At 43.4% G+C, this 27,218-nt stretch overlaps 1 protein-coding gene across 6 annotated transcripts in view; it reads left to right on the top strand.

The window, feature by feature from the left end:
- FRMD4B (FERM domain containing 4B) overlaps positions 1-27,218 on the top strand; it is a 237,002-nt gene that overhangs the window by 73,327 nt on the left and 136,457 nt on the right. For 2 of the 6 annotated variants that reach the window (XM_035106670.2, XM_035106669.2), the window contains exon 1: positions 14,870-15,304. The exons of 1 other annotated variant lie outside the window; for it this stretch is intronic. In XM_035106670.2, coding sequence (XP_034962561.2) covers positions 15,143-15,304 — 162 coding nt within the window. In that variant the 5' untranslated portion in view covers positions 14,870-15,142. Of the gene's footprint in view, positions 1-14,869; positions 15,305-27,218 lie in introns of those variants that run through there. 3 more of the 6 variants (XM_035106672.2, XM_035106671.2, XM_035106675.2) reach the window with 2 other exon arrangements.

Here is a 27,218-nt window from a genome sequence, read left to right as displayed (position 1 = left end):
TTGATTTCACCTCTGCCCTTTCCCTTTTTGGTGTGGCTCCAATGTCTTCCTTTCCTCTCTCTAGGCTGACTCATCTAAACTACCACAGCGAATATGGGCAGGGCTGACCCCCCCACCTCTAGAGTTTCCTTCTCCAACATCCTTTCTCACTGGTGTGTGTGTGTGTGTGTTCTGTCCAGGTTTGAGGGTTTGTTTTTCGACATTTCCAAATGTCACAATTCCCACTGGATAAGGCTGATGATGATGCCAGTCCATTGCCCAGCAGAATTTTTTTAAAAATTGTCTTTGCCCATTAGTGTGCATTGTTCTAAATTGGCAATGCAATTACCCCACGTCAATGCAACATTTCATTTGCCCTTAGTAGCACATAGTGGGAGTCAAAGATCTAACATCTGGTTGTTCCTGTGTTCCTGCCCTCCACCCATCTTAGGAAGAATAAATGAATGAATCTGGAGGTGGGACTTTCCTGCTTTCCCCTTCCTTGATCCTGGAATGGCAGGAAGCTCAACTCTCTATGAACAGTTCATTTTTGAGATACACATTTCCTCTGCCTGCCTGGTGTGTTAGGGAAAACTCTGAACAACTGTGGTAATGTTAGGGATATATGTAGCTCTTTCAGCAACAACCCACTTGCTGTTGTACATGGGTGTGTATAACTTTGATTGTAAACCACCCTGATCATTTCCATTGAAGGACAGTATACAAGTTTATCAAATAATAATAATAATAATAATAATAATAATAATAATAATAATAATAAATTTCACATACACACACATAGTGGAGATATACTACTTTAGGGCATTTACCACATTTGTAGACAGATGAATTGAGGTTCCAGTTAAAGCACACAACACATCCATTTTTGCTCAAAAGAATCACATTGGTATTATTGTTCTTAAGTAGGGGGAAATGATGCTATTGTTTTTAAGGAAAAAATATGAGGGAAGTGCAAGTTGCAAACTTTGAGGACTCTCGGGCCATTGGCTGAGCTGCTGCAATATCACAGAAGCTCAGAGATAATAGAAATGAAGCTCGCTGCTCTGTTGTAGGATACATGATCCAATGATTTAGGAGAAAATGTCAGTGTAAAAGATCTAGTCTAGGTAGCCAATATGGTACCCTCTAGATATTTTGAATGACAACTCTCTCAGCCTTGTCCACTGGTGTGGACAACAGTGTGATGCAGCAGCTAAAAAAGCCAATGCAATTCTGGGCTGCATCAATAGGAGTATAGCATCTAGATCAAGGGAAGTAATAGTACCACTGTATTCTGCTCTGGTCAGACCTCACCTGGAGTATTGTGTCCAGTTCTGGGCACCACAGTTCAAGAAGGATACTGATAAGCTGGAACGTGTCCAGAAGAGGGCAACCAAAATGGTCAAAGGCCTGGAAACGATGCCTTATGAGGAACGGCTTAGGGAGCTGGGTATGTTTAGCCTGGAGAAGAGAAGGTTAAGGGGTGATATGATAACCATGTTCAAATATATAAAAGGATGTCATATAAAGGAGGGAGAAAGGTTGTTTTCTGCTGCTCCAGAGAAGCGGACACGGAGCAACGGATTCAAACTACAAGAAAGAAGATTCCACCTAAACATTAGGAAGAACTTCCTGACAGTAAGAGCTGTTCGGCAGTGGAATTTGCTGCCAAGGAGTGTGGTGGAGTCTCCTTCTTTGGAGGTCTTTAAGCAGAGGCTTGACAGCCATCTGTCAGGAATGCTTTGATGGTGTTTCCTGCTTGGCAGGGGGTTGGACTGGATGGCCCTTGTGGTCTCTTCCAACTCTATGATTCTATGATTCTATGGTCATGTTGGCTATGGCTGGTCCAAAACATATGGAGGGCATCAGGTTGGATCCTTCTGAACTGGGCAGTAGAGGGTTGACCAGCTGTGTACTGGAGTGTACAAGTTAAATAGTTGAATGGGGTGCACAAGAAACATATGAATGCACTGGGGTGAGGAAAATGGAAAATCGGAACAATTTGGAAATGGTCATTGAGAGGAAAGAGATGAAAAGAAAGAGATGGAGGAAAGCAGATGGGGAAGAGGCAGGGAATGGGAAGATGAGAGGGTATAGAAGCAATGGGTGTATTAGAATGAAAGCAGAAGTGGGTTCAAGGGCCGAAGGAAGAAGCAAAGAGGTAGCTGGGTAAGGCTGAAATTATGGACCAGTCATAGGAACCATTTCCATATAATTGCTGCCCTGGTCACATCTCTATTTATCTCCATCAGTGAGATAGCACAGACATTTCCCACACTGAGATTAATCATTGTAGGTGTTTCATTCCCCCTGGAAAGCAAATCACTTGAATACTTTCGAAAACCCATCTCCTGGTGGAACATTTTGTGTAAGCACTATTTTTAAGTGAGCTGGCTGTAGCTCTTGGCACTCCTAATTGGAGAAAGCATAAGTTAGGGTGGTAGAAAGCTGATGCTGCTTCTACCATTACTATCCATACAATGTGGAAAGCTAAATGAAGACTCCATTGCACTAGATTTCCAGTCTGATTTTTAACCGAAGTAGCCCTGAGAAAAAAATTAATATGATTCAAGCTTAGCAGGAACAAAGCATGTAGACAGAGTACTGGACCGGGGTGCATGTGTTCAGATGTTCAACCATTCTGCAGGACTCAAAGCTTTTATTTATTATTATTATTATTATTATTATTATTATTATTATTATTATTATTATTATTACAGTAATGTCATTTCTATGCCACTTTTTTCTACCATATTTTAAAGAGAACACCTCAAAGCGGTTTACAATCCATTAAATCTCAAAATAAGACGATCCACAATAAAACATTTTTTTGCCATATTCTAATTTGCTCATTCCCACAGATGTTTTCAAACTTTTTGATGGATATGCTGTAGCTGAATAAAGTTCAGAGCCCTATGGAATGGAGATGAGTGTTGAATTGCTCTTTGCAAGCTGAGTCATTTTCTCTTCCGTGGTCAAATGCCCCCAATAATGCTGAGGTCTGATTTCTAGATGTTTGCTGTACATCGGAGGAACATTTATGCCAACTTTAATCTGCTGTAATAAACAATGTCTATCGATTCACTGCTTCTCCAGATCTTAAATCATTATTGACTTCCCCCCGCTAGCCTGTCAAACTTGCATTGTGCTAATACCTTATTAGTTTTACAAAGAAAAGAAAAAAGGATAATTATGTGCCATGACTAGTCTTAAAACTGCATTAGTTCATAATCACCATAGGCCATTGACTGCACGTGGGAGATGAAAAATGTGGACATTTTCTGACCGTGTTCAAAATATACTGACAATTTCCTTTTCTAAAAACACCAGACCAAACTTCCTACCAATATATTCCAGTCTTAATGTGAATACAAGAAAAAGTCTTGAGGCAAATTGCAGACTAGATGCATCAAATATTATCCTTAGTTGGCAGGTTGCAGAGCAAAAATGGCAAATTGTCCTTTCCTGGTCATATGCAGCAAGGTTGGAGTTGCCACAGCTCCAAGAAGAATACTCAGGTCATATCCACTCCATACATTTAAACCACATTCAACACACATTTAAAGCACATGGTTGCTCCGTGGGAATGATGAGAACTGTAGTAGCCTTTGCAGATTTGCAATTCCCAGCACCCTTAACGAACTACAGTCCCCAGGGTTCTTTGGGGAAAGCCATGCACTTTAAACATATGGTAGATGTGACCTTACTGAGAAACTTGTTCCAACGGGGACTGGAAGTGAACTGAGGCCCTTTCAGGCTCTGCCTCCGTCGCACTTCTCATATGCAGACAAATGCAAGCCCTATACTGCTTTTTCAGGTGGTGTGTTACCTGCAGGCACCCGAGCCACCACGTCACTCCCAGGATGGACGTGTGGCTTGGGCACTCTGCAGCCCCGCCCCCCCGGTAAGTGCCAGCCCTATGGGAAGAAGAAGAAGAAGAAGAAGAAGAAGAAGAAGAAGAAGAAGAAGAAGAAGAAGAAGAAGAAGAAGAAGAAGAAGAAGAAGAAGAGGAGGAGGAGGAGGAGTAGTAGTAGTAGTTTGGATTTGATATCCCGCTTTATCACTACCCGAAGGAGTCTCAAAGCGGCTAACATTCTCCTTTCCCTTCCTCCCCCACAACAAACACTCTATGAGTTGAGTGGGGCTGAGAGACTTCAGAGAAGTGTGACTAGCCCAAGGTCACCCAGCAGCTGCATGTGGAGGAGAAGAGACGCAAACCCGGTTCCCCAGATTACGAGTCTACCACTCTTAACCACTACACCACACTGGCTCTCCCCAGTGGCTGCCCAGTGTGGTCCATACTCCCCAGCCCCCCCTAGCTATGCTGGTGACCCCCCCCCACTTCGTGCCAGCCCATATATTTAGGAATAAAGGTCCTATCAGCCCCAGCCAACAGAGCCAATAGCCAGGGATTATAGGAACTGTAGTCTGGCAACATCTGTAGGGCACCAAGCTGTGGGAGGCTGTTATAAATGTGTTGGAACAAGAAATATCTCAGAATTCCAATACAGATAAACAATGTCATTAAAACAGGTGGGAGGTTACTATCAGCTTCCTAGTGGGGAGCCTTTCTTTGCATATCATTTTAGATCACTCTGCAATTCACTTTCCACAGATTAATGAAGCTGTAAAATAATAATGATAATAAACTCAGGCTAGCTCTTGGGCTCCAGTATTCTGTTTCAGCCATGAAAATACTTCGTGCAGATATAATTACCTGGCTGCTTTCACCTCCCTTTGATATTTTATACCTCTTCGAAATACCAAGGGCACCTCCTGGGTCTCTCAGATGTACCCCACTGGGTACAAAAGACCCCCCCCCCCCGGTAGGATCATCTCCTGTTGTCAATCCCTTTGAGGTTATTTCACAGTGACTTATCAGAGAGATCGCCAGAGAACCCCCCCCCCCCTAACCAGAAATTAGCTGGAAGCCGTTGGAGGGGATTAGAAAATTAACAGCAAACTGCAACCCCTACTCAGTTGAGAGCAGTCAGCAAACTCCCATCATATGGTTTGAATATCTTTTGTTTAGGGCAAGGGAGGGGGAGGGACATGGCTGCCACAACACAATTAATCTTTTTTATACCTTCAATCCTATACACACTTATGAGGGAGCAAGCTCCATTGAGCATAGTGGCACTTGATTCTGAGTAAGCATGCAGAGGGTTGTCCTGTAAGTCTAATCGATTTCAAGTGTGCTTCACTGAATTTTATGGCCAATGCTAATATCTGCTTAGGAGTGCATTTTGTAACTCTTTTGATAGAGTTCAGGATAATTTTGGTGCATCTATAACATGCTTCCCCCCAAATAAAATAAAATGCAGGCTTCACTTTTCAGTGGTAGCAGAACTGATCTTGTGAAGGCAGTCTAAATGTGTTGGAGTGTGTATATTCTACAATTCTGCAGAAATACAACAGGGAGGGGAGATCAGAGAGTGGTATTTGCTACAGAATTCCCGAGAACAGAATATTTGTTTTTAATTGCTGTCAGCCACTCCATGTGATGCAAATACACTGGAAGGGTGGAGTACAAGGTTTCTGCTGAAGGGAAGAGTAATACGATAGCCATTTTCAAATGACTGAAGGGCTGTCACAGGGTAGAACCCGAGACAATAGATTCAAATTTGAAGAAAGGAGATTCTAGCTGAACATTAGGAAGAAAGTCCTGACAGAACTGTTGGCAACAGTGAAACAGAATCCCTCTGAAGGAAGTGGTGGACTCTGGAGGTTTTTAAACAGAGGTTGGCTGGCCATCTGCCAGGGATTCTTCAGCCCCTGCATTGTAGGGGGCTGGACTAGATGAGCCTTAGGAACCCTCCCAACTCTGTAATTCTATAAAGCAAGTAAACAACTGTACTTATTGGGCAGTTAAGAAAGCCTGAAGGCACCTTTGCCTGTTGAAGAGTGTGCCTTCACTGAGTGTTATTCTCTTTGCCATGGCAGGAGAGAATTACACTCAGGAAAGAATTGGGCAGCCTTTTTGCAGAGATTCTGCACCCAGGACTTAAACATGTCTCATATCAGCTGAACTCTTATCTGGACTAGAAGTTTGATAAGCAGTCTTGCTGGGCTGAAGAGATCATTTCCCCCCTACTGTATTATGCAGCTTGCTTTTGTTTCAAAGAAGAGTGTGCATGCTTGTGCCATTCACACTGAGAAAATGTCACTTCCTTATGATCTCATCGGTATCAGGCAGTCCTGGGCACCAAGAAATTGTGCTGCAGACAGTAGCCATCTAACTGATAAGGAGTTCTGTTTTCCTCTTAGTCATTCATGAGGCAGAACTCCTGGGCTGGTTCTTTTGCACTTCGTTCTGTCTAAGAAATGTGTCAATAATGATGTGCATCAATGGGAGCGAGCACATAAGTGTTACATGCTGTCATAGGCAGTGGCAGTGTTGGTGGTGGGGACTCTAAGGAACAGGAGCAATGTGTTTGGAAGCTGTTGCATGATGGCTTCAAAACAAGGGTAATTCCACCAAAATACTTAGGGAAGGGAAATGGCTTGGCAAACATGGAGAGATAAGGGAATGTACTTTATTCAACAAATGATAGGATCTGTCGGCTTTTCATAATATACCTGAACTCTAGAGGTAATGATGTGCATGGGAGATGGTTGGTGATTTGAGCCTTGATGCCAAATGATCTGATGGTTTAACTGCTGTTGTGCCTCACTGGTGGCTAAGTAACCCAACACAGGAAGGCCATTTTGTATTCCAATATATGCAATTGAACATGGAACTAGAGTACGTTAAGGCTAGTTAACTACCTGACCTGCTTTTGTGCTCAGAGTGTAAAACAATCTGCTTATCAAGAAATAACGTGTCACAATGTTTAAAGATGAATGAAGTATTAGTGCCCCAATTTTCTTTGCTCCCAAATGGATGTACAGTGGAACCTCAGTTTATGAACACCTCGGTTTATGAATTTTCGGTTTATGAATGCCGCAGACCCATCTGGAACGGATTAATTCACTTTCCATTACTTTCAATGGGAAAGTTCGCTTCAGTTTATGAACGCTTCAGTTTATGAACAGACTTCCGGAACCAATTACACCCATGCTTCGGGTTAAGTACACTTCAGGTTGAGTACTCCGCAGATCCGTCTGGAACGGATTAATCCACTTTCCATTACTTTCAATGGGAAAGTTCGCTTCAGTTTATGAACGCTTCAGTTTATGCACAGACTTCTGGAACCAATTGTGTTCATAAACCGAGGTACAACTGTAATAGCTAATTCAGGGTTTGACACCAACTGCAGAGGATTCACAATTTAAAATGTATGGTATCTAAATGTGTCTGCACACTATGCTAGCCATGCGTTGCCACATGAATCTTATTACCATACCTTTCTAGAGAGGCCAGCCCACCAAGACTTTTTGCTGCCTGAGGCAGTGCAACAAATGGCACAGTAACAAAGTCCCAAGATATTTTTTTTTGCCCCGAGGCAGAAAATCTCACAGGTACAGTACCGTTTTGTATCATTTGAGTTAAAAATATAATAATAACATTGTTACATACTAACACTATTTTGCCCCTTCATGGCACCCCAAATCTGCAACAGAATACCATTAGGCAGATTGAGGTGGCTGCCTTAGGCTGCAGATGCTGAGAAGGGGCATGCAAAATGGCAGCAAAGTGTGGGAGGAAACAGCTGTATGTACCTGGTGCCCTCCTGGCCAATCTTAACCGGGGTGGATTGGGTGGCGGGGGGGGGGGCTGAACTTCAGTCTAATCTGCCTCTCCATCGGATTCTATACTAATGAAATACCCAGCTCAGATCTTTAACAATTGTCTCCTGCCTTCCATCCTCTGTCCCTGCAAATGTTAGCTTTAAAATATTACCAGACTTCAGTTAGAATCCATTTCCTTTCCTTCTCCTTCCCCCCTCTCTATCTAATCTATCATCTATCTCTTGTTCTGTCTTTCACTGCTCTTCTATAGTTATACTATTTTGCGAGACTTAATGAAACACACTGAGTTATTTTTAAAGTGTAGTCCCCTTGAACTTGTGTCTTACAAGATTTTTCCTTGGCTAAAGATCTTAGTCTTTTGTTCAAACTGTCTGAAAAAAAAATGATATGTAGCAGCTGTTTCTCTCCAGGTCTTTTCAAAGTAGGGCATGTCTCCAATTGACAGCCCTTTTTTTCTACCCTGAAGAATAAAGATATGGTTATAATAAGCCCTTGCCATCTTCTGAGTATCCCACTATTTTCCCCCTACTGTTTTGTATAAGATGTCCATCTTCTAACGAGAGACACAGAGAAGCATCGCTCTCAAGAGTCCTTTTAAGACTGATCTGTAGAAAGAGGTGAGTGACCTCCATCAAAGCTAAATAATCCTCTCTAAAATGTACCAGTACCCAAAATGACTACAGGTATGTTAGTTTTACCTAAGAATCCTAATTCAATTTCTCTTCGCTTCCTTCTTTCCTTTGTCTATTTACAAACTTTACGTACGTGCCTGATATTCGTGGTCTGAGCTTTTGCCAAACCCAGAGGTTTCTGTGGTTTCTCTTTTGCAGAAATCCAGAGGTGGGGTGGGGATTCTTTGCACTAAAATCCATGCCCTTTGTACGTCACCTGAACATCCAGGAATTCTGCTTGAGGACACTCTACCTTAAAACCTCCCTTTCACATCGGTTATAGTTGGGATTTAACACAATTTTCTCTGTACTTAAATGTTCAACCTTTCCTTATGTTGCATGCTCCTTTGTCTTGTACTTTAATGCTTTTCCATTCTCCTTATTCACTCACATATCACTTTATGACATAACGTGTAATGACGCTCGCTCACTTTCAACAGAATTGAGCACAGTCCATTTTCAACGCACTTTGCCTTCAGAATATCACCAGAAGTTTCTTCCCTTTTTGTAAAATAGTCCCAAGTAGGTGATTTGATCATACCAGTGTGTGTGTGTGTGTGTGTGTGTGTGTGTGTGTGTGTGTGTGTGTCAAAGCTGAGCAGGCTGGGACTCCCAGGCATTCCTCATTAGTAGACTACTCTTAAATGCTTCACACTGAAAGCAGGTATGTCTGCAAGACATATTCAAAAATTCAAAGTGGTAGATTTAATTCTCCCTTTTCTAACCTCAGTCACCACCTCCTGAACCATTTGGAAAGCCAAGGCAAAAAAAAAAAAAAATAGCCAGGTGTTTTTGGAATTTGCATTTCTTTCTAACCAGCATCCCAGAATATAGATTAAAAGCAGAAACACTGGTGCCTGACCTTACAGTGTTGCAGCTATCTAATAGCATGGCAAGGGAAGCAGAGCATCATGTCAGACTGGTGAGGGGAAGCTGAAAATGATAGAATCCTAAGGTTGTATACATTCTCCGTATGGAGAAAACTTCCACAAGTGCAGCTGAAGTTCCCTTCTTTCTCTCCCAGAGCAGATTTGGGAGGTACCTAGCGGGAGAAGAGGCAGGAGCACTCTTGGAAGTCATTCCCCATATGAAGTGATTTGGCTGGATAGAAAACCAAAGGACTGGACAATTGGAAGGGCCCTTGGAGGTCAACTAGTTCAACCCCTTGCTCAATGCAAGTGCAGCACCTCTGATAGCAGATTGCCACCTGGTCTCTGCTTAAATACCCCCAGCCTTGGTTTTTTTATCAACACCTGCAAAACTATTGGCTGTTTGTATGCTGATGACTGCTAAGCGCAAAGATTATTCAGGACTGACCTTTGGAAATGTGAGCTGAGAGCATCAGGGTGGAAAATATATATTATTTATTCTTTTTAAAACAATTATATGTTGACCCTAGAATTAAAACAATTGAAATTATATCTCAAAGCCCCCCCCCCCAACCCCTGCATTTTGTCTGATTTATATTTTGGCTTAAAGACGCTTGGGCTATTATGTACAATAAAGTGGTATGTATTTTTATATGCTAGCTAGTGTTTTTTTTTTGAGAATCTTAGTTGTCATAGTGCAGATGTTCTTTCGCACTCCTGTTGAAATTCAGTGAGCAAAAGCACGGTTAAATATAATAAGTGTTGAAATAATGCTTGGGACTTGGAGTTCCATTACTAAAATAGTTACTATTCTGTGTGTGACTATTAAAAATGATTGCAGTGTTTCATAAACGAATTGTTGGGGGGGGTGCCTATAAAGTTCAAGCCTCTGTGGTATTATTCTAAGCTCTATGAAGCAATCGTTATGTTAAAAAAAAGTTTAATGAAGGCTGGGCAAAAACAAAACAAAACATTTTAGGTTGTGATACACTATGCTGTGATGCCTGATTGAGAGAGTCCAATCCGTGCTTTTCTGTGATTTTAGACACCTTGCTGACTTCACAGGAATGTTGTGTGAGGATAAATGAGATAAGAACTGCAACGACTTTGTATTTAAAAAAAAAGCATTTGACTGATTATGAAGGGCTACAACTTGCACAGAGCCCCAGAATTCGGGATTAGAACACAGAACTTCAGAGACCAGTCCTGTGCATATTTGGCTTCAGACCCCCTTTGCTGGTAGGAATACCTAACATCAGCTTCTATGATAGGCAGGCAGAAAGAGGCCTCCTGGTTGGCAAACCCAACTAAAAACACCCAAAAGCCCATCCTCACCTCTCTAGTCTCCCAGCTTCAGCGTGGTTACTAATCAGGACATATCCTGATCCCAGATGGAAACCGGGATCTGCCCAGAGTGGTTCAAGACACCCCCAGATGACCTCAGATCAGATTGGATTGAGTCTACCTGGAGTGATCTGGAGCAGTCAAAAGCAGGGAAGCTACCGGTATTAAACATGTGACTAAGCACCCAGAGCAATGGGGAAGAAGGAAATGATGTAGGAGAGACTCTCTGCCTGCATCTTCTACCGTATCTACCACAGCTTGCTGCGTGTTTAATAAAGGTGTATGTCAAGGCCATAACAGGTAGGGCTGTGCAAGGCCCCAGAGATCAGTTTAGGGTCTGGTTGGGTCTAGCTCGAATCTGGGCCTGATCAGGATCACCAAATTGGGCTCAAAGCTGGCGATGGTCTGCCTCCACAGAAGGAGGAAGTGTGCTTTTGAATACCAGTTGCAGGGAACTACAGGAGGAAAGAGGGCTCTTAAGCTCAGGTCCTGCTTGTGAGCTTCCCATAAGCATCCGTTTGACCACTGTGAGGACAGGATGCTGGGTTAGATGAACTCTTGGCATGCCCTGAATCTGTGGTTCTATTGTTGTTGTTTAGTCATTTAGTCGTGTCCGACTCTTTGTGACCCCATGGACCATAGCACGCCAGGCACTCCTGTCTTCCACTGCCTCCCGCAGCTTGGTCAAACTCATGTTGGTAGCTTCGAGAACACTGTCCAACCATCTCGTCCTCTGACGTCCCCTTCTCCTAGTGCCCTCCATCTTTCCCAACATCAGGGTCTTTTCCAGGGAGTCTTCTCTTCTCATGAGGTGGCCAAAGTATTGGAGCCTCAGCTTCAGGATCTGTCCTTCCAGTGAGCACTCAGGGCTGATTTGATTTGGAATGGATAGGTTTGGTCTTCTTGCAGTCCATGGGACTCTCAAGAGTCTCCTCCAGCACCATAATTCAAAAGCATCAATTCTTCGGCGATCAGCCTTCTTTATGGTCCAGCTCTCACTTCCATACATCACTATGGAAGTGGTTCTATTAATGCAGCCTAAAAACGCATCTACCTCTTTTGCAGCTGCATCACACAGCTGATTCATGTCCAGCTTGTCAATAACTACGATTCCAAGATCCTTTTCATATGTACCACTACCAATCCAATCTCTGTGCATTTGATTTGTTGTTGTTCCTGCTGCTGTTGCCTAAAGGCAGAACTTTGCATTAGTCTCGGACTTTTTTTTAGCCCAGTTTTTCATTCTGATGTGTTAGGTGTTCCATGAAAGTATCTTTGGCTTCAAAATGTGATTTTGGGAAGCAGCCTCTTTTTTTATTTATATGTAAGGAAATGCCAGGGGTATTTTGGATTCAACTCAGTATTTATTTGGGGGTGCATAAGGTCACCACTCCTTCAGTAAAACTATTGCTGTTTTCTTACCGGCATGTGTTAATTCAGCTGATTCCAAATTTGTATAAATGTTCCCCTTTCCCAGTATGATCAGATATAATGTAGCATTTTAATGAAAACACAAATAGCACAAGTAACAGGCAAATTTGAGGCATTAAACAATTATATATGCCACTGTTAATCAAATATAGGTTTTAGTTGTGCTCATCAACTTACATAATAAAGTTTTTCTGGCCCTCTGTATAGGTTTTCTTTTCCTTGGACCTTGATTCCTAGAAAGCAGAGCCAGGTTTCTAGGAATGCATCCACATTAAAATTTAAGAATGTGACAATTCATCTCATATTTCATAGAATCAGAATTGTAGAGCTGCAAGGTACCCGAGGGTCATCTAGCCCAACCCCCTGTAAAATGCAGGAATCTCAACATGCAGTACCCCATCCAGTTTGAAACTAGGTGTGCAACTAGCACTATTTAGGCATTTCTATATGACTTATTAATTTATTATTTATTACTATAAAATAAATTAGATCTCAGGACAGTTCACAACATAAATGAACACTTAAATCAACACATGAAGGGAGGTACAGAAACTCCACCAACAATCCCTGTTCTAGCCATCTTCCCTGAGTTGGAGGGGTACTGTCTGAAGCTCCCTTGGTGCTTCATATCCCATCCTCCCCAGCCGAGGCCGGACTCAGAGTGGCTAACATCATATAAACAACACAATATGCATAAAAACAGACATCAATTAATTAAAATACATCTTAAAATTAATTCAGACAAGTTAAAATCTGGGTAGGTGGCAATTAACAGGTTGGAGCTGAGAGTGGTTAATACTTGCCAGGACCAACTGTTTCCACTGAGCATACAAACGCCTGTGAGCGGGCTGGGGGCCTCCTTCGGGTTTGTTTTATACAAAGGAAAATACCTGTAAGTCAAACTGCATCCTGCCCAAAGGCCTGGCGGAACAGCTCCATCTTGAAGGCCCTGCGGAAAGATGTCAAATCCACTTGCTTGTAATAAAATATCTCAAGTGGCTTACAAAAAGAAATTAATGTTAATGAAAGACAGTTAAAAACAGGCATCTCATAGAATCGGAGTTGGAAGGGACCCTAAGGGTCATCTAGCCCAACCCCCTGCAATGTATTCAAACAACATTCAAAAGATAATTAAAACCAACAGTAAGCAAAAGGATGCAAACATCAAGCCAGCCTTCTATATGTCCGGATAGGGTTGGCTTAAACAAAAATGTTTTAAGCCAAGGTCGAGAAGAGTACATTGAAGGTTCCTAGCTGGTGTCAACAGGCAGGGAGTGCCAAGTTATTTCTTCTTGTGCACAAAGGAATGAACTTGTGTCCAAAAATATGCAGGGAATTTGACTGAATGTTAGGAAGTGGCATGGTGCCACACAGTATCCATTCCTTAAGGCTTCTATTCCAGCTCCCTCCTCTTTGTCAAGAGCCAGTGCAGTGTAATGGTTACACCGTCGGACTAAGACTTGAGAGTTCATAATCCCCATTTGGGCATGAAGCTCACTGGGTGACCCTAACCTACCTCACAGGGTTGTTGTTTTGGGGATTAGATGAGGCAGGGGAGAACCGTGCACTGAAGCTCCTTGAAGAGAAAGTGGGATAGAAACGCAACAAACAAACAAAAATCAAATTGATTCTGCCTTGCACTACTGTGGTCCTCCTCAGCCACTTCCTCTTCCTCTTATCGCCTCACTTTTTGTGTCTATATTGCAACCTAAACAGTTTGTTTTCACTGTTTGGTAGGAAAACGGTTCAAGGAAAGCCCTGGCTTGCCCCGCCCTCCCCAATACCTCAAAAGCTTAGAAAACTCCAAATCCCACGGGTAATCGTTTAAAAAGATGAGTTTTTCTTCCTCTCCTGCCAGCATCTAACAACTGCCCTGCCCACTTTAGAGTCTTACAGGGAATGGCCTGTAAAATGAAATGCAGTCGTCGCCCCCCCCCCTCCCGTCTAGCATTAACGGTTTAATTCTCCGAAGGGCTGGGCTTTGGCAGCCTAATTTTATACCAACTGCCGAGGCAAACCTGGGATTCTCTTGTGGGCTATTATTTCACAGAGTGTTTATTTACTTGTGGTCTGCCTGGTGAAAGGGCTCAGCCTGCGTGAGGCGGCTCTTGTTTTTCTCGTGCTCCGCATGCTGCGTTTTAATAGGATTATAGCGTCAGTTTAAACGGAGGAGAATCCAAATCGATGCTCATTTTTCTTAGCTAGCAAGGCGGCTTTCTCCGAGTGTGTGTGTTTAAAAATAGGGAATACCAGAGAGAGGGGGGGCAGGAAACATTCACTGTATTACAGTATTCTCCTGCGCGTGAGGGAGATTCTCCTCACAACCACAAGCAGAAGATGCTTTAGGTTTCAAAAGTTCTGCGAGTTCTATGTGTGTGAGAGAGACGGAAATAAATGTCAAGCCTCTTATTAACTGACCGAACAAAACGGTGACAGCGTTATAACTCCAAAAAAAATGAAGGTGGCTTATGAGGTGTTTTTTTACGCTTTTTCCTTGGAGAGGGTGGGTGCGCGCAGGCGCGCGCTTCCATATTATTAAGAGCATTTAGGAGGGAAACGGAGTCTGGAAGTACTTGACAGGAATTGTTTTGTGGTCTCTCTTTTCTCCCTTTCCTCGTGCGGGGAGCAAGCTCAGGAGTATCCAGATAAGCTACTCGTGTGTGGGAGAGGGAGAGGGAAAAAGAGACGCGCTCCCCGCTCACAAAACGGGTTAAACTTTTAATTAGAACCCGTAGTGGTAGCTGCTGAAGCTTAGCGGAGATTTATATAAGCTGTTAAGAAGGACACAAGGCTGGGCTGTGTGGAGCAGCTACCGCTGCTGCCGCCGCCGCCGCCGCCTCCTCGGCTTCAGCCCTTGGCTGGGCTTCAAGGCGCGCCGGGGCAGCGTCTGGGAGGTCTGCCCAGGAAGCGGCGCGTGAATGAGGAGTTTGTGCGAGAGGCTCTGGCCCCCGGCCTCTCCGCGAAGCGCGCCTCATCCTTGCTCGGCGCGGTGTAGCATGAGCCTGCAATAGCAGAAGGAGCGCCTTGTTGTTGTTATTGTTGTTATTATTATCTGGACTGCTGAGAGCCAAGGCGCAAGGGAGAGGAGGAGGAGAAGAAGCAGCGTGGCTCTGAGAGAGAGAGAGTGAGAGGGTCCCCCTCTGAAGTGGCAAAGTCATGGCTTCGGTTTTCATGTGCGGAGTGGAGGACCTGCTCTTCAGCGGGAGTCGCTTCGTCTGGAACCTGACAGTGTCGACGCTGAGGAGGTGGTACACCCAGCGGGTGAGGGGATGCCACCAGGCGCTGAGGACGTGGTGCGGGATAAGGGACGTCTATCAGGTAAAAAGGAAAGGGGGGAAAGCCCTCGGGTGCTTTGGTTGGTCCTCCTTATTGCATAGCCCTAAAAGAAAGGGGGGGAGAAACGGGGGGAGAAAGCCTACGTGCAACCAGCCCTAACCAACTCACCTGTGGGATGCTATTGGATGAAGCCTGTATGTTTTCTATAGATGCACGAGATAATAGTTAGCTTTTGGTTGGCTCTTATTCTTTTTAAAAATCAAATTGCTGAAAATGTTGCTGTTTTATCCTTCTTTTTATATAAACCCCTTTGAGGCTTTGTTGGTAGGCATATCTACTTCGAACTATGGAACTCTCTGCCACAGTGAGCCAGCGCAATGGCCACCAACTCGGTCAGTTAGCTCAGTCGGTTAGAGCGTGGTGCTGATAATGTCAGGGTCGTGGGTTCGATCCCCATAGGGGCCATGTGCATATTCCTGCTTTGCTGGGGGTTGGACTAGATGTGCCTCTGGATCCCTTCTGAGTCTACAATTCTATGGATGACTTTGAGAGAGGATTAGAGAAATTTGTGGAGGGGGAGGGCTATCAGAAACAACTAGCCACGGTGGCTATGCTCCCAGTTGTGCATCTGAATACCAGGTGCTGGAAACCACAGGAGGGGAGAGGGCTCTTGCGCTCATGTGCTGCTCACTGGTTTTCCACAGGCACCTGGTTGGCCAGTGTGAGAACAGGGTGATGGACTAGATAAGCCATCGGCCTGATCCAGCAGGGCTCTGGATGGATGGATGGATGAATATTGAATGAGAGGCGGCACAAATTTATATTTTCATAGTCCCTGGAAAGATTGGCAATGTGGAAGTCCGAGATGCCAGTGTTTCTGTTCTCACGTGACTTAATTGACTTTGGACACACACACACACTTTTTAAAATTGTAGTGGTTTCTGGAAACTTTTGCTGGGCAAAGTGCCCTCCAACGGTGTTTAAAATTGCTAATTGAGATTGATCGCCCTTTCCATCCCTATGCCTTTCGAAAGGACAGCCCTCGCTGCCACCACATGCTTTTAAATCCAATGGGGTTAATTCAGTGCCTGCCCTTCACGTCCATCAAGCAAGCAGACAGAGCATGCATTGGGCATGAAACTTATTCATGATCCCACATTTACTCTGTTCATAGCTGTCAAGTTTTCCCTTTTCTCGCGAGGAAGCCTATTCAGCATAAGGGAATTTCCCTTTAAAAAAGGGAGAACTTGACAGCTATGACTCTGTTTCCGCAGTGATTATTTACGGGCCCTTATGCTGGTAATTTGGTTGTATATTGGATTGGGAGAGGTATAAATATTGAAATGTGTTCTTCTGATAACTCTTTCCTCTCTCCACCCCATTTAATACTTGGTTTGGTAGTCGGACAAAAATCCAGCAGATACCTGGAAGCGCTGCAGTGCAATGGCATATACTCTACTGTAATTATTTTAAAGCTAACACAATTGTTGTTGTTATCTGCATTCTCTGTAAAAAACAGTCCACAAGGCATTAGGTGCAAGGCTTCTTACTCTCCCCAACTGCTCTGTGCAATTTCCATGCAAAAGAGCTGTTTCATGTGACAGGAGAATTGTTTTGAAATACTCCGCCTGCTGTTGTGAATTTTCGTGCATGCATATGCGTGTGATATTGAAAGGGAACGCATGGGTGGTTCAGCAAAGGATCTCTTGAGATTATAGTACTTAATGTACAATATGTGTAATGTGACCTTCTGTGGCCTTACAAAGCTGGCTCATGCCCTTGAATTTCAGTTGGACTAGGGCATCCAGCTGATTAGCCTTTGTTCCTTATAATAGAGCATGAGACTCTGAATCTTAGGGTTGTGGGTTCGAACCCCATGTTGGACAAAAAGTTTCCTGTATTGCAGGCAGTTGAACTAAATGACCTTTTCGGTCCCCTTCCAACTCTATGATTCTGTGTACACCAGGAGTAGGGAACCTTTTTCAGCCTGAGGCCCGCATTCCCCTGTAGTCACCTTTTGGGGGGTGCCACGTGCAGTTGGGCAGGTCCAGGGGCAAAAGTGGGTAAAGTAATGAATGTAGGCTTGGTCCATTGAAGGCTTGGTCCCTAGTCAAGACCAGCTGAACCTATCTGAAGAAGTGTGCATGCACACGAAAGCTCTAGATGACAAACTTAGTTGGTCTCTAAGGTGCTACTGGAAGGATTTTTTTAAAAAAAATGTTTCAACTACGTCAGACCAACACAGCTACCTACCTATAACTGAACCTCAGGGGTCAGACGAACCGCAGAAGTGTCCATCAGAGGAGCTTGTTGATCAGACAGTTCTTACATTCTTTGGGCCCAACCTGTTTAGGGCTTTGTGAATAAACACAAGAACACTGAACTTGGCTCAGCAGCAAATGAGCAACCAGTGCAGTGCTCTCTGCAACCAGTAACCTCCTCCCGTGAGCAGTGTGGCTGCTGAATTCTGGATATTAGTTTATCTCCTAGACCAGATACAAGGGCAGTTCCACATAAAGCATGTGACAGTAGTCAAGTCTTGAGGTTGCTCATGTATGGACCACTATTGTCAGGCTGTTTTGCTCCAGGAACCATCACAGCTGGCATAGCAGTTGGAGCTGGTAAAAAGCACTCTAGGCCATTAAGTCATTGTGGCTTAATGCATATGCATAGCAAACACATGAACAGTAGGGCTCCAGGTTGATGAATTCTGCCCTGTTTCTTACACGGCTGCAAGTGAAGCTAAATTGAATGCGTGTGGTTCCTCCCACAACCACCCTCCACAGGATCTGTTGACAGGATAGTGGCAGGTTAGGTGGTGTGTTCTGAAATTTGGTCCCTTTTGTGGCCCCCTGTCCTCCCTTGCACTGAAGTGTATCCCTGGCCTTTTTGCCCAAGTATCACATTATCAACCCTGCCTCCTTGTAGAGGACAGCTCAGTTTGGGACTATTTTTGTTGTATACTCTTTTCACTCTCATTCTGGAATATTAGAACTCTTTTAGAATCTAACATGTATTCATTTTGTCCTGAGCTTCCTAGCTTCACAGAAGATGACGAGTAGGGAATCTGTTGTTTTGAGCTATTCTTCTTACTATGAGATGAGAAATGACCTAGTTCCCAACCTAGTTCAGAGTTTGTCTTCCTTGAGACGAACATTGGGGGGGGGGGGTGTTCCCAGGTAGCCAAATCTGTACTGCTGCTTTATACCAGGTCAGACTATTTGTCAACCTAGCCGAGTATTGTGCCTTATGACTGGTAGCATCTCCACAGGTGTTTCAGGATACTAGTGGGATCAGCTTCACTCAAAAGGTATGGTTCCATAGATGTGTAAAAAGAGCCCTGTTCTGCTATTTGTATGGATGTGGGAGTGTGCATGCCAGCTCAGCCCTCAATGCCCCCCTACATAACAATCAATCCATGCTCCTGTTTTCCCAACTTCTACAAGTGGAGTTTGAAGATCTGCAAGATTAGAAGCATATTTGGAACTCTCTCCCATTGTAAATCAGACAGGTGTTGTCTTTTATCTTTTCAGCAACAAGCAACAACTTCCTTCTCCAACAATCCACTTAAGTGGAGTCTGTACTTGTATTGGATATATATAGATATAGATATAGATATAGATATAGTAGTAAGTTGATGTTTCTTTTTGCCAAATTGCTTTGAGGTGTTTTATGGGAAGCGATACACAAATTGATTAATAGTGCTCTGGCAAATACAATTAGAATACTTCCTTTGATTAGGAACCTAGACTGCACTAGGCACATAGCCAAATAAAGAGAAACTAATTTGCATGAGAATTGCATACCTTGATCATATGTACAGATGCAAATTTTAGAAATAATTTATACAATTTAAATATAAATACAGCAAATAATCCCCAGTAATTGGGAAAGCTATGCCTAGGTGACCTGTGCTTGCTCAGTCTGCTGCTAAGGTGCTACAGCAACTGTAAGACCTTTGCGATATCTCCTTATGGTCCTTTAACTCTAAGCCACACTTGGATGGACAGCCTTTCAAACGGAAGACACTTCAAAATAGAGCAGAATCCTCTGCTGTTTAGTTAAAGAGCTGCCCTCTATAAAGTACAAGACTACCCTAATCACACAGTGTTCCTAAATGCAGTTAGAATCCCTCTTAAGATGCTTCAATCAGAGTACCACTCTGGCTTGTTCAAATGTGGTACCCAAAGACATGCATGATTCCAGCCTGGGGCAAGGAACTGGTGGCCCTCCAGATGTTTTTGGACTCGTGGCCACCATCAGCTCCCACCAGCATGGCCAGTAGTCTAGCACATTGGGAGTTGTAGTCCAGCAATATCTGGAGGTCCTCATGATCTGGAGGGCCTGACATAAAACAAGGTCCCTATATCTTTTCACCCAATTTTGGCAGACAGAATGCTTATTTCTGTCTAGAAAGAATAGTGGCGCAACCTCAAACTTTTTCTTATGTGCTCCATACAAAATAGAGCAGCATGTCCTCAGAAATCTGCATTGGAAGGTGCTGATGAAGAGTTGGCACACAGGGTCTTTGCAATCCTGGCAGGGTCCTTTGCAAGTCAATAAGAGCTAATACTAATAGTATTAGGATTTGGCCAGACTCCCAAATAAAGCCTGGAGCTTAGAAGACTCCAGGAATGTTATCCTCTTGTTTAGAAGGTCATTTTTACCTCAAGACACAAGCAGATGCCAACCTTTCCTCGTATGAGTGCTGTGGGGAGTTCCTCAACTTTGGAAGCCTTCGGGCATCTTTAGGGAAAACAGTGTTCCCCATAAGAGTTAGCTCCTCAAATTTCTATAGTTTATTTAACGTGCTTAGGACACAATTGTCCTTATTTTGTTTTTTAGACGACTCTACAATTTAATCTCCTGCCAACCTAGCAGTTCGAAAGCACGTCAAAGTGCAAGTAGATAAATAGGTACCGCTCCGTTGGGAAGGTAAACGGTGTTTCCATGTGCTGCTCTGGTTCACCAGAAGCGGCTTTGTCATGCTGGCCACATGACCCGGAAGCTGTACGCTGGCTCCCTCGGCCAATAAAGCGAGATGAGTGCCGCAACCCCAGAGTCGTCCACGACTGGACCTAATGGTCAGGGGTCCCTTTACCTTTGCAGTTTAATACTGATTCCATTGATGAGCAGGAGTGTGGAGGGTTGGTAATGTTGCTTTCTTTGGGAAGTGGGAGGTTCAAATCCCTCGCTCACCAGTCTGGTGTCACGCTCAGTGCAGCCCATACATGCTTAATATTTTGCCCTGATCAAATCTGAAACATTGGTACTGGCAAGGATAGAAAGTGTTGGCGAGTAACAGGACAGAAATAAGGTCAGCAGCAAGGAAGGTTGGTGGCTGCAAGTGGGAAGGTGCCTTGGTGTGTATATGAACATATGACGCTACCTTACACTGAGTTAGCCCATTGCTCCACCTAGCACAGTACTTTGCTTGAAAAGCATGTGCTCTTCTCTCTACCCTCACCCCAGTCTACCACTGCGGAGACATACCACTGGTGCATCTGGCTCAGGATTGTTTCTCTTCACCCAAAGTGGATCTCCACGATCTGAAGTCAGTAGTCCTACACAGTGCTATTATCTCAACTTCGTTGGACTGGTCATGTTGTGCAAATGCCTGATGATCATCTTCCAAAGCAACTATTCCGAACTTAAAAGTTGAAAGCGTAATGCTGGTGGTCAACAAAAGAGGTTTAAAGACTGTCTCAAGGCAAATCTTTAAAAATGTAGTATAGACACTGACAACTGGGAAACACTGGCCTGCGAGCACTCCAGTTGGAAAACAGCCTTTACCAAAGGTGTCATGGGCTTTGAAGAAACTCAGGACGCAAGGGAGAAACGTGCTAAGAGGAAGGCACACTTGGCAAATCCACACTGTGATCAACTCCCACCTGGAAACCAACGTCCCCACTGTGGAAGGACGTGTGGATCCAGAATTGGCCTCCACAGTCACTTACGGACCCATTGTTAAAACCGTGTTTATGGAAGACAATCTTACTTGGCAACGAGTGATCGCCAAAGAAGAAGAAGGTCTGATATCCTTCAGCTGTAGCTTTTCCTGCAGGCAAATAAACGTCCTTTACAACCATGTTACAGTCCCTTTGGGAGAGTGGCCATGCACAGCGCAATAACAATATAGTTCTTCTGTATACAGTGAAATAGTGGTTTTTTTTCCAAGAGGTCTTCCTGTTGGATTAATCTGGGGCAGGCTACATAAAGTACCCCATTTGTGGGATGTCACTGCAGAAGATTAATGAGGCAGCAGGGAGACTGTCTGCCTGAACAGCTTTAGATTGGGTGATGGCTGACCTAAAGTTGTTGAAATGGAACTGGCGTTCTGTAGAGAGCGGGTGGAGGGAGCATATTCTGAAACCAGGAAGGTTGTTTCTTCTAGGTCAGGTGGAGAAACTGCTGACAAAGTACTTAAGCACAGTACATAAGCTTGGCAGTGTGCACACATTTGCTCGAGACCTAACTTGTGAAAGAGGAATAAAGAGAGAAATAGGCAATTTCTGCTTCCTGTAATTCAGACTCCGTTAGCTTGGACAGCTGCACCATTAACATTTCCTCTGCCACCCCACCCTTGATTAATTTTCCAAAATGATATTGCACACAAAAAAGGGAAGGTCTTTACAATTCCTTTTCCAGATGGAAGAGAGAAATTGTTAGCTTTGAAACACCCAATATGAGATGTTGGGTAATGGGGCGAATGAATGTTAAAGGCTAGCTTACTCTTTGACTTTCAAGACTTTAGGTTCCGACCTAAAATTCTGAGATAGCTCTTAGTTCAGATAGGACGTCTGCAAAGTCTGTCTTAGCCTCCTTAGCTGCTGCTATAATAATTTTCTGTTGAATTCCACTTAGATGCCTCCTTTATTTCAAGGTGAACTCCCCTTCTTGAAATCATTTCATCTATATGTGTAATTTGGAGTGAACTAATTAGAAGGTCTTTGCAGCAGTTGGGAATGCTTTATGTGTGTGTGGGGGGGGGAAATCCCTAATTGATCCCTAATTTACCAATGCTGCAGTGTCTTACAACTTGATCCTAATTTCGAATCAAGCTCTAGTGAGTTCTGTAGGGCTTGCCGTCTTGAGTGTTTGTGTTGTGCATTTGTGTTGATCGTTCTGCCTCTTGCTAATTAGCAAATGCTGACAGTTTCCAAGTATTTGGAACCTCATACGCACATGGTTGCACATGTCCAATAGGTTGTAAGCTATATTGAGGCAAGTGTTTGATTGATTAACATTAACTATTGGTTAAGTGCAAAGAATTGCCTAATTAGAAAGGTACCTCAGTCTGTAGGCCTTGTGGAATCATCTTTGGAGGTGAGTTCAGGCAGCGGTTCAGCTAGACACATGGGCCCTTCCATCTCTATTGTTCTATAGGCATTACAATTTGAGTACCCTTTGTTTTGAAAGGAAGATGTGGAGTTGGATAAAACCTTCCAAGTCTTGCTGCATCCTCTGACATGGACCCTGAAAGAGAGGGACTAGCGGAGCCTAGAGACCCTCCCCGCTAAGATTTGCCAAGGTCCCCTATCCCTTGCCAACAGAGGCACATTCAGTAAGGATTGCTGTTGTAGTCAAGGCTAATAATGAATAATGAAAAGTGAGAGGTGCCATCCATTTTCTGGGATCACACCATTTTGCATGGTTGGAAGCAGAGCTTTTTTGTACAGGGAAGAGCTGAGGTGAGTCGAGCACTAATTTGTGGGGTTGGGGGAAGTGAAGAAGAGACCAATCTCTGAGAATCGGTGACCTTCTAATTATTATTTATTTACCGTCCTATAATATTCATGGACTGTCTTTTCTCAGACCTTACTTTCTCAATTGCGCATGCTCACTTTTTAAGCGCAGGTATGGAAACTGCACAGCTAGGAATACTCCTATGCTTTCTTTCCACATCTGTGTCCAAACTTTAGTGCCAGAGAGTTTCCAAGCGGATCAAAGAAAAGTTTGGGCATTATGATAGCTCTCTTTAAAAAACAAACAAAAAACAATGAAGTGGCGTTTGCCATCTTCTCTGACGGTCCATGATTTTCTTTTCCTTTGGTGAACGAATCATTAGAAATCATTAGAATACATTCTGAAATAATGAAAGTAAATCAAGTAAGTCCTAATTTATGGTTAAACTTTCTTTGCTCATTCAGCTGCCTAAAAACTACTCTCATATGTGCATATTTCCACTTCAGTTTGCTTTTGGGCGGTGATGGTTAGACTGAATAAAATGATGTTTTGCATTGCCCCTCCTTCCCCATTTCTGGACAGATTTCATTTCCAGACTATGAATTTCATCTCATTTCCTTCATGGCACTGCATGGGCCAATTTAAAAACAGTGCTCCCTTATGCACTGTGCATTTGTGTAATATATTTCTCTGCTGACGTTGTTCGCAAGATATGTTAGGTTTCACAAGCAGTGGATGAAGCGTTTGAAAAGTATTTTTAAAGAACCTTAAGAAAGTTGGTGAATATTTTTATCTTCATATAAAATGAATATGGTTTTCTATTATTTATTTCCTTCCATTTATAGCTGTCCATATATTGGCTATTCAGAGTAGGAAACCATAGTTCAACATGCCCTAATTTCCGCTGACCAGCAACAGTTCTCTGCAGAGTCAATTCTTAAGGTACTTTCTAGGTCCTGGCACATAGGGCTTGCAGAGTGGGGAAGGGGCAGTACTAGCAATTTAAAGGCTAGTAAGTGTATTATTCCACAAGCTTTCATGGATTATCAGGAGTGATGGATCTGATGAAGTTGACTTCGGCCACAAATATATTTGGGCAACTAACAACCAAACTATGTAACAGCCTTCCCCAATCTGTTGCCCGCCAGATGTTTGGGGTAACAATTCCCATTGCGTCTGGCCAGCCAACAAAGATGATGGGAGTTGTAGTCCAAAACTTCTATAGGACAGTATGTTGGGGGAAATTATAAGGAAGAAATCTTCTCTTAGTATCTTGGACTCAAGGCATTGAAGAAGAGGCCTGGAAGCTCATTCACATGCTGGACTTCATAATGCTTAAAGGTGTTCCATCAGTAGGCAAGCCAGTGAATCCTGAATTAGCCACAATTTCTGGACAGTTATCATTGTCTTGCAGTGAGTAATGAGAAAACAAATTTCAAGTCTAAGCTGTGCTGCTTTTTTTTTTCCTCGAGGAGGAAAGAAACAGATACTCTGAATATCATCAAAGTCGTAAGTCGTTGGTATGCCCCAACCAGCAGCTCTGCCCACTCTACATACCAAAGCAATATATTACTTAAGCATCAAACACAGATGTACCGATACATGTGTCAAACATTTTGGAAGCAAAGGAGAGGGTTAAGGCAAGTCATAATCCCTCTAATTTAATTGTGTGTGTCATGTACCACCTGTTTAGTTTTCCGATCTCCAGTATGGACACTTTTTTTAAAAAAGGGGGGGTTCCTCAATTTTTAGCCAATCAGGAACATGTTGAGCTTCTAATGACACCATAGGAAGCATTTCCCTCACCATGAAATAGTTCCTGGATTTCCACATTTTTATCCTGCTTTGTGAGCTTCGCAAGAAACTATAGTAACTGGTCAGCTTCAGGACTGGGATGCAATACAGTTGCCCCTGGATTCTTGGAATTACTCCTGAATGTTAAGCATATTATGAGATATGCCATGCAAATGACACTAATCAAGTAGAAATCCTTCAGAAGTGGAGACAGTTCCTGTTCCAAGTTCAAGCATAAAGCTTTAGTATAAATTGAACTTCAAACTTCCTGGATCTTTGTTTAGTAGCTTTTAAAAAAGCAGCACTCTGCTTCAAAATATTACTGCAGCATTCAGTATCCCAATTATGCTGAACCTTAATGCCAAGTTGTAACAAGGAAGACTACCATGTCATAATTAGTCATTGGTAATTCCACTGATCTCCTGTACAGATGGCACATTGTCGCTGATTGCAAAGAGGATAATGCTGTCAGTGCTGGGATACATTATCTTCTGCTTCCTATGCATGCACACTTTTCTCTCTTTGCCTTCAAACCAATTGCTTATTCAGATCTGTAAATTTTGCCTCAACGTTTGGGTTAGCTCCTTGTTTGTGCCTTTACTCTTTTATTTCGATTTTATTTTCCAAGAGAAATATGTCATTTCTCAGATGAGAACATTTATTATGTTCATTAGGTGTTGGGAAAACAAATAACATCGCGAAACGCCTACCAGAGCATTATCTCATCATTTTGTTGCTTGACCAGGGGAGAACAACTTTGTCCTTGGATAACATTCTCAGAAATCCCTAGGATATTGGGCCCAAAGATGACTGAAGTAACTAGGACATTTACTAGGACATATGCCAATAGTGAGTTCATAGAATTGTAGAGTTGTAAGGTCCTCTGAGGATCATCTAGTCCAACCCCCTGCAATGCAGGGATCTCAACTGAAACATCCACAACCTATCCAGCTTTTGCTTTAAAAACTTCCAATGAAGGAGAGTCCACAACCTCCCGAGGGGGTCTGTTCCACTGCTAAACAGTTCCTGAGACAAAGTACTGTATTTCTCAAACTTGGGTCTCTAGAGCTTGCTGGACTACAACCCCCATCATACTGGTCCTGCTAGCTAGGGACGATGGGAGTTGTAGTCCAACAACAGCCAGATACTGGCAGGCATTCATAATAAGTGTTGTGATATATGGGTTGAACTGGGGGCTTTGGTGCTTGCCACAGTTTGGATGGTAAACCCTTAGAGGAGGCCAAGCACACAGTGATCAATTTGATTGCCATGTGCTTAGCTTCCACTTAAAATATTGTAGCAAGGCTTACTGTTGGATCTCTGAATGGCCAATGCATTATGTCCAAAAAATAAATCTGCTCTGCAACAATTTTTAGCTGTAGCTGTAAACAAGCTGGTTTTTCCATTTCTGAGGTACCAACAGTTAAAGCACGAAGTGGCAGTCATGGTCAGCCAGACACCACGGCTAGAATAGCAGACATGGGGCTTCGTCACAATGACCTGCTGTGTCAATAAGCTTCCTTTTGTATCCTTGGCTGGCACCACATCTCTCTTTTTGTTTATGGTAATGATGGCACAGATGCTGCAGCATCCAGCTGTCTAATCGGGCTGGCTGTAGAAAATCAACAGCGTTAGTATTTTCTAAGCCACCTCCTCCCATATGAATCAGCCCTTTTGGTCAGATGAACACCAGAGGCCCTTGTTTGTGTTCCTCCACCTCCTCTAGTGTGCAGGCAGTGCACACTAGAGACAAGCCTTCCCAGTCATTGCATCCCAAAGAGGCTTCATCTGCCTTTTGTGTAAGCAGTGAAGATGTGGCTGTTTCACTGGGCCTATGTGAATTGTATGCTCATTGGTTCATTGACCATCTGTCATGGACACTCTAGTTGCGATTCCTGCATTGCAGACGGTTGGACTAGATGACCCTCAGGGTCCCTTCCAACTCTACAATTCTATGATTTCAGATTCACCAGCTCCCTTATGGTTTCATACTTGGGGTTGTGTTGTCTTACATGGCAAGCCTATACGTACTTTGGAAGTAAGGTCGCTTCCAGTAAACCAGTTTATTTGAGCGCTCATCCTGATTTGCTTGCAAAAAGTTGGCAGGGAGGTTAAACCCACATTGTTAGTGAGAAAGTACAATGCCAGGTTCCATGTGAGATGGCAATGTGATCTAGTGGAAAGATTGTGGTAGAAAAAAACCTTTGAAGAATGTAGCGCAGCAATGTGCCCAAAAGTGCAACGTAACTTAAAATAGCTTTGCTATCTCATTCTGAAGGACCTAAGAAAAACGTGCCATACAAAGAATTATTGCCATTTATGCTAGCAGCAGCTTACCTAGCAATAGCCAGAAACTGGAAGTTGAGGGCAGATTTATCTGTAGCATGTTAGCCCTATTTGTGCATTCTACTAAAATCAACAGATGGGCAAGAAGTGAGTCCATCCCTCTGGCATCCACACATAGAATTCCAATGTC

This window comes from Zootoca vivipara, chromosome 2 (genome assembly GCF_963506605.1).
Source record: "Zootoca vivipara chromosome 2, rZooViv1.1, whole genome shotgun sequence".
In the NCBI taxonomy this organism is placed as follows: Eukaryota; Metazoa; Chordata; class Lepidosauria; order Squamata; family Lacertidae; genus Zootoca; species Zootoca vivipara.
The sequence above is the reverse complement of the archived record's forward strand: the minus strand, read 5'-3'. Positions and strand labels throughout refer to the sequence as shown.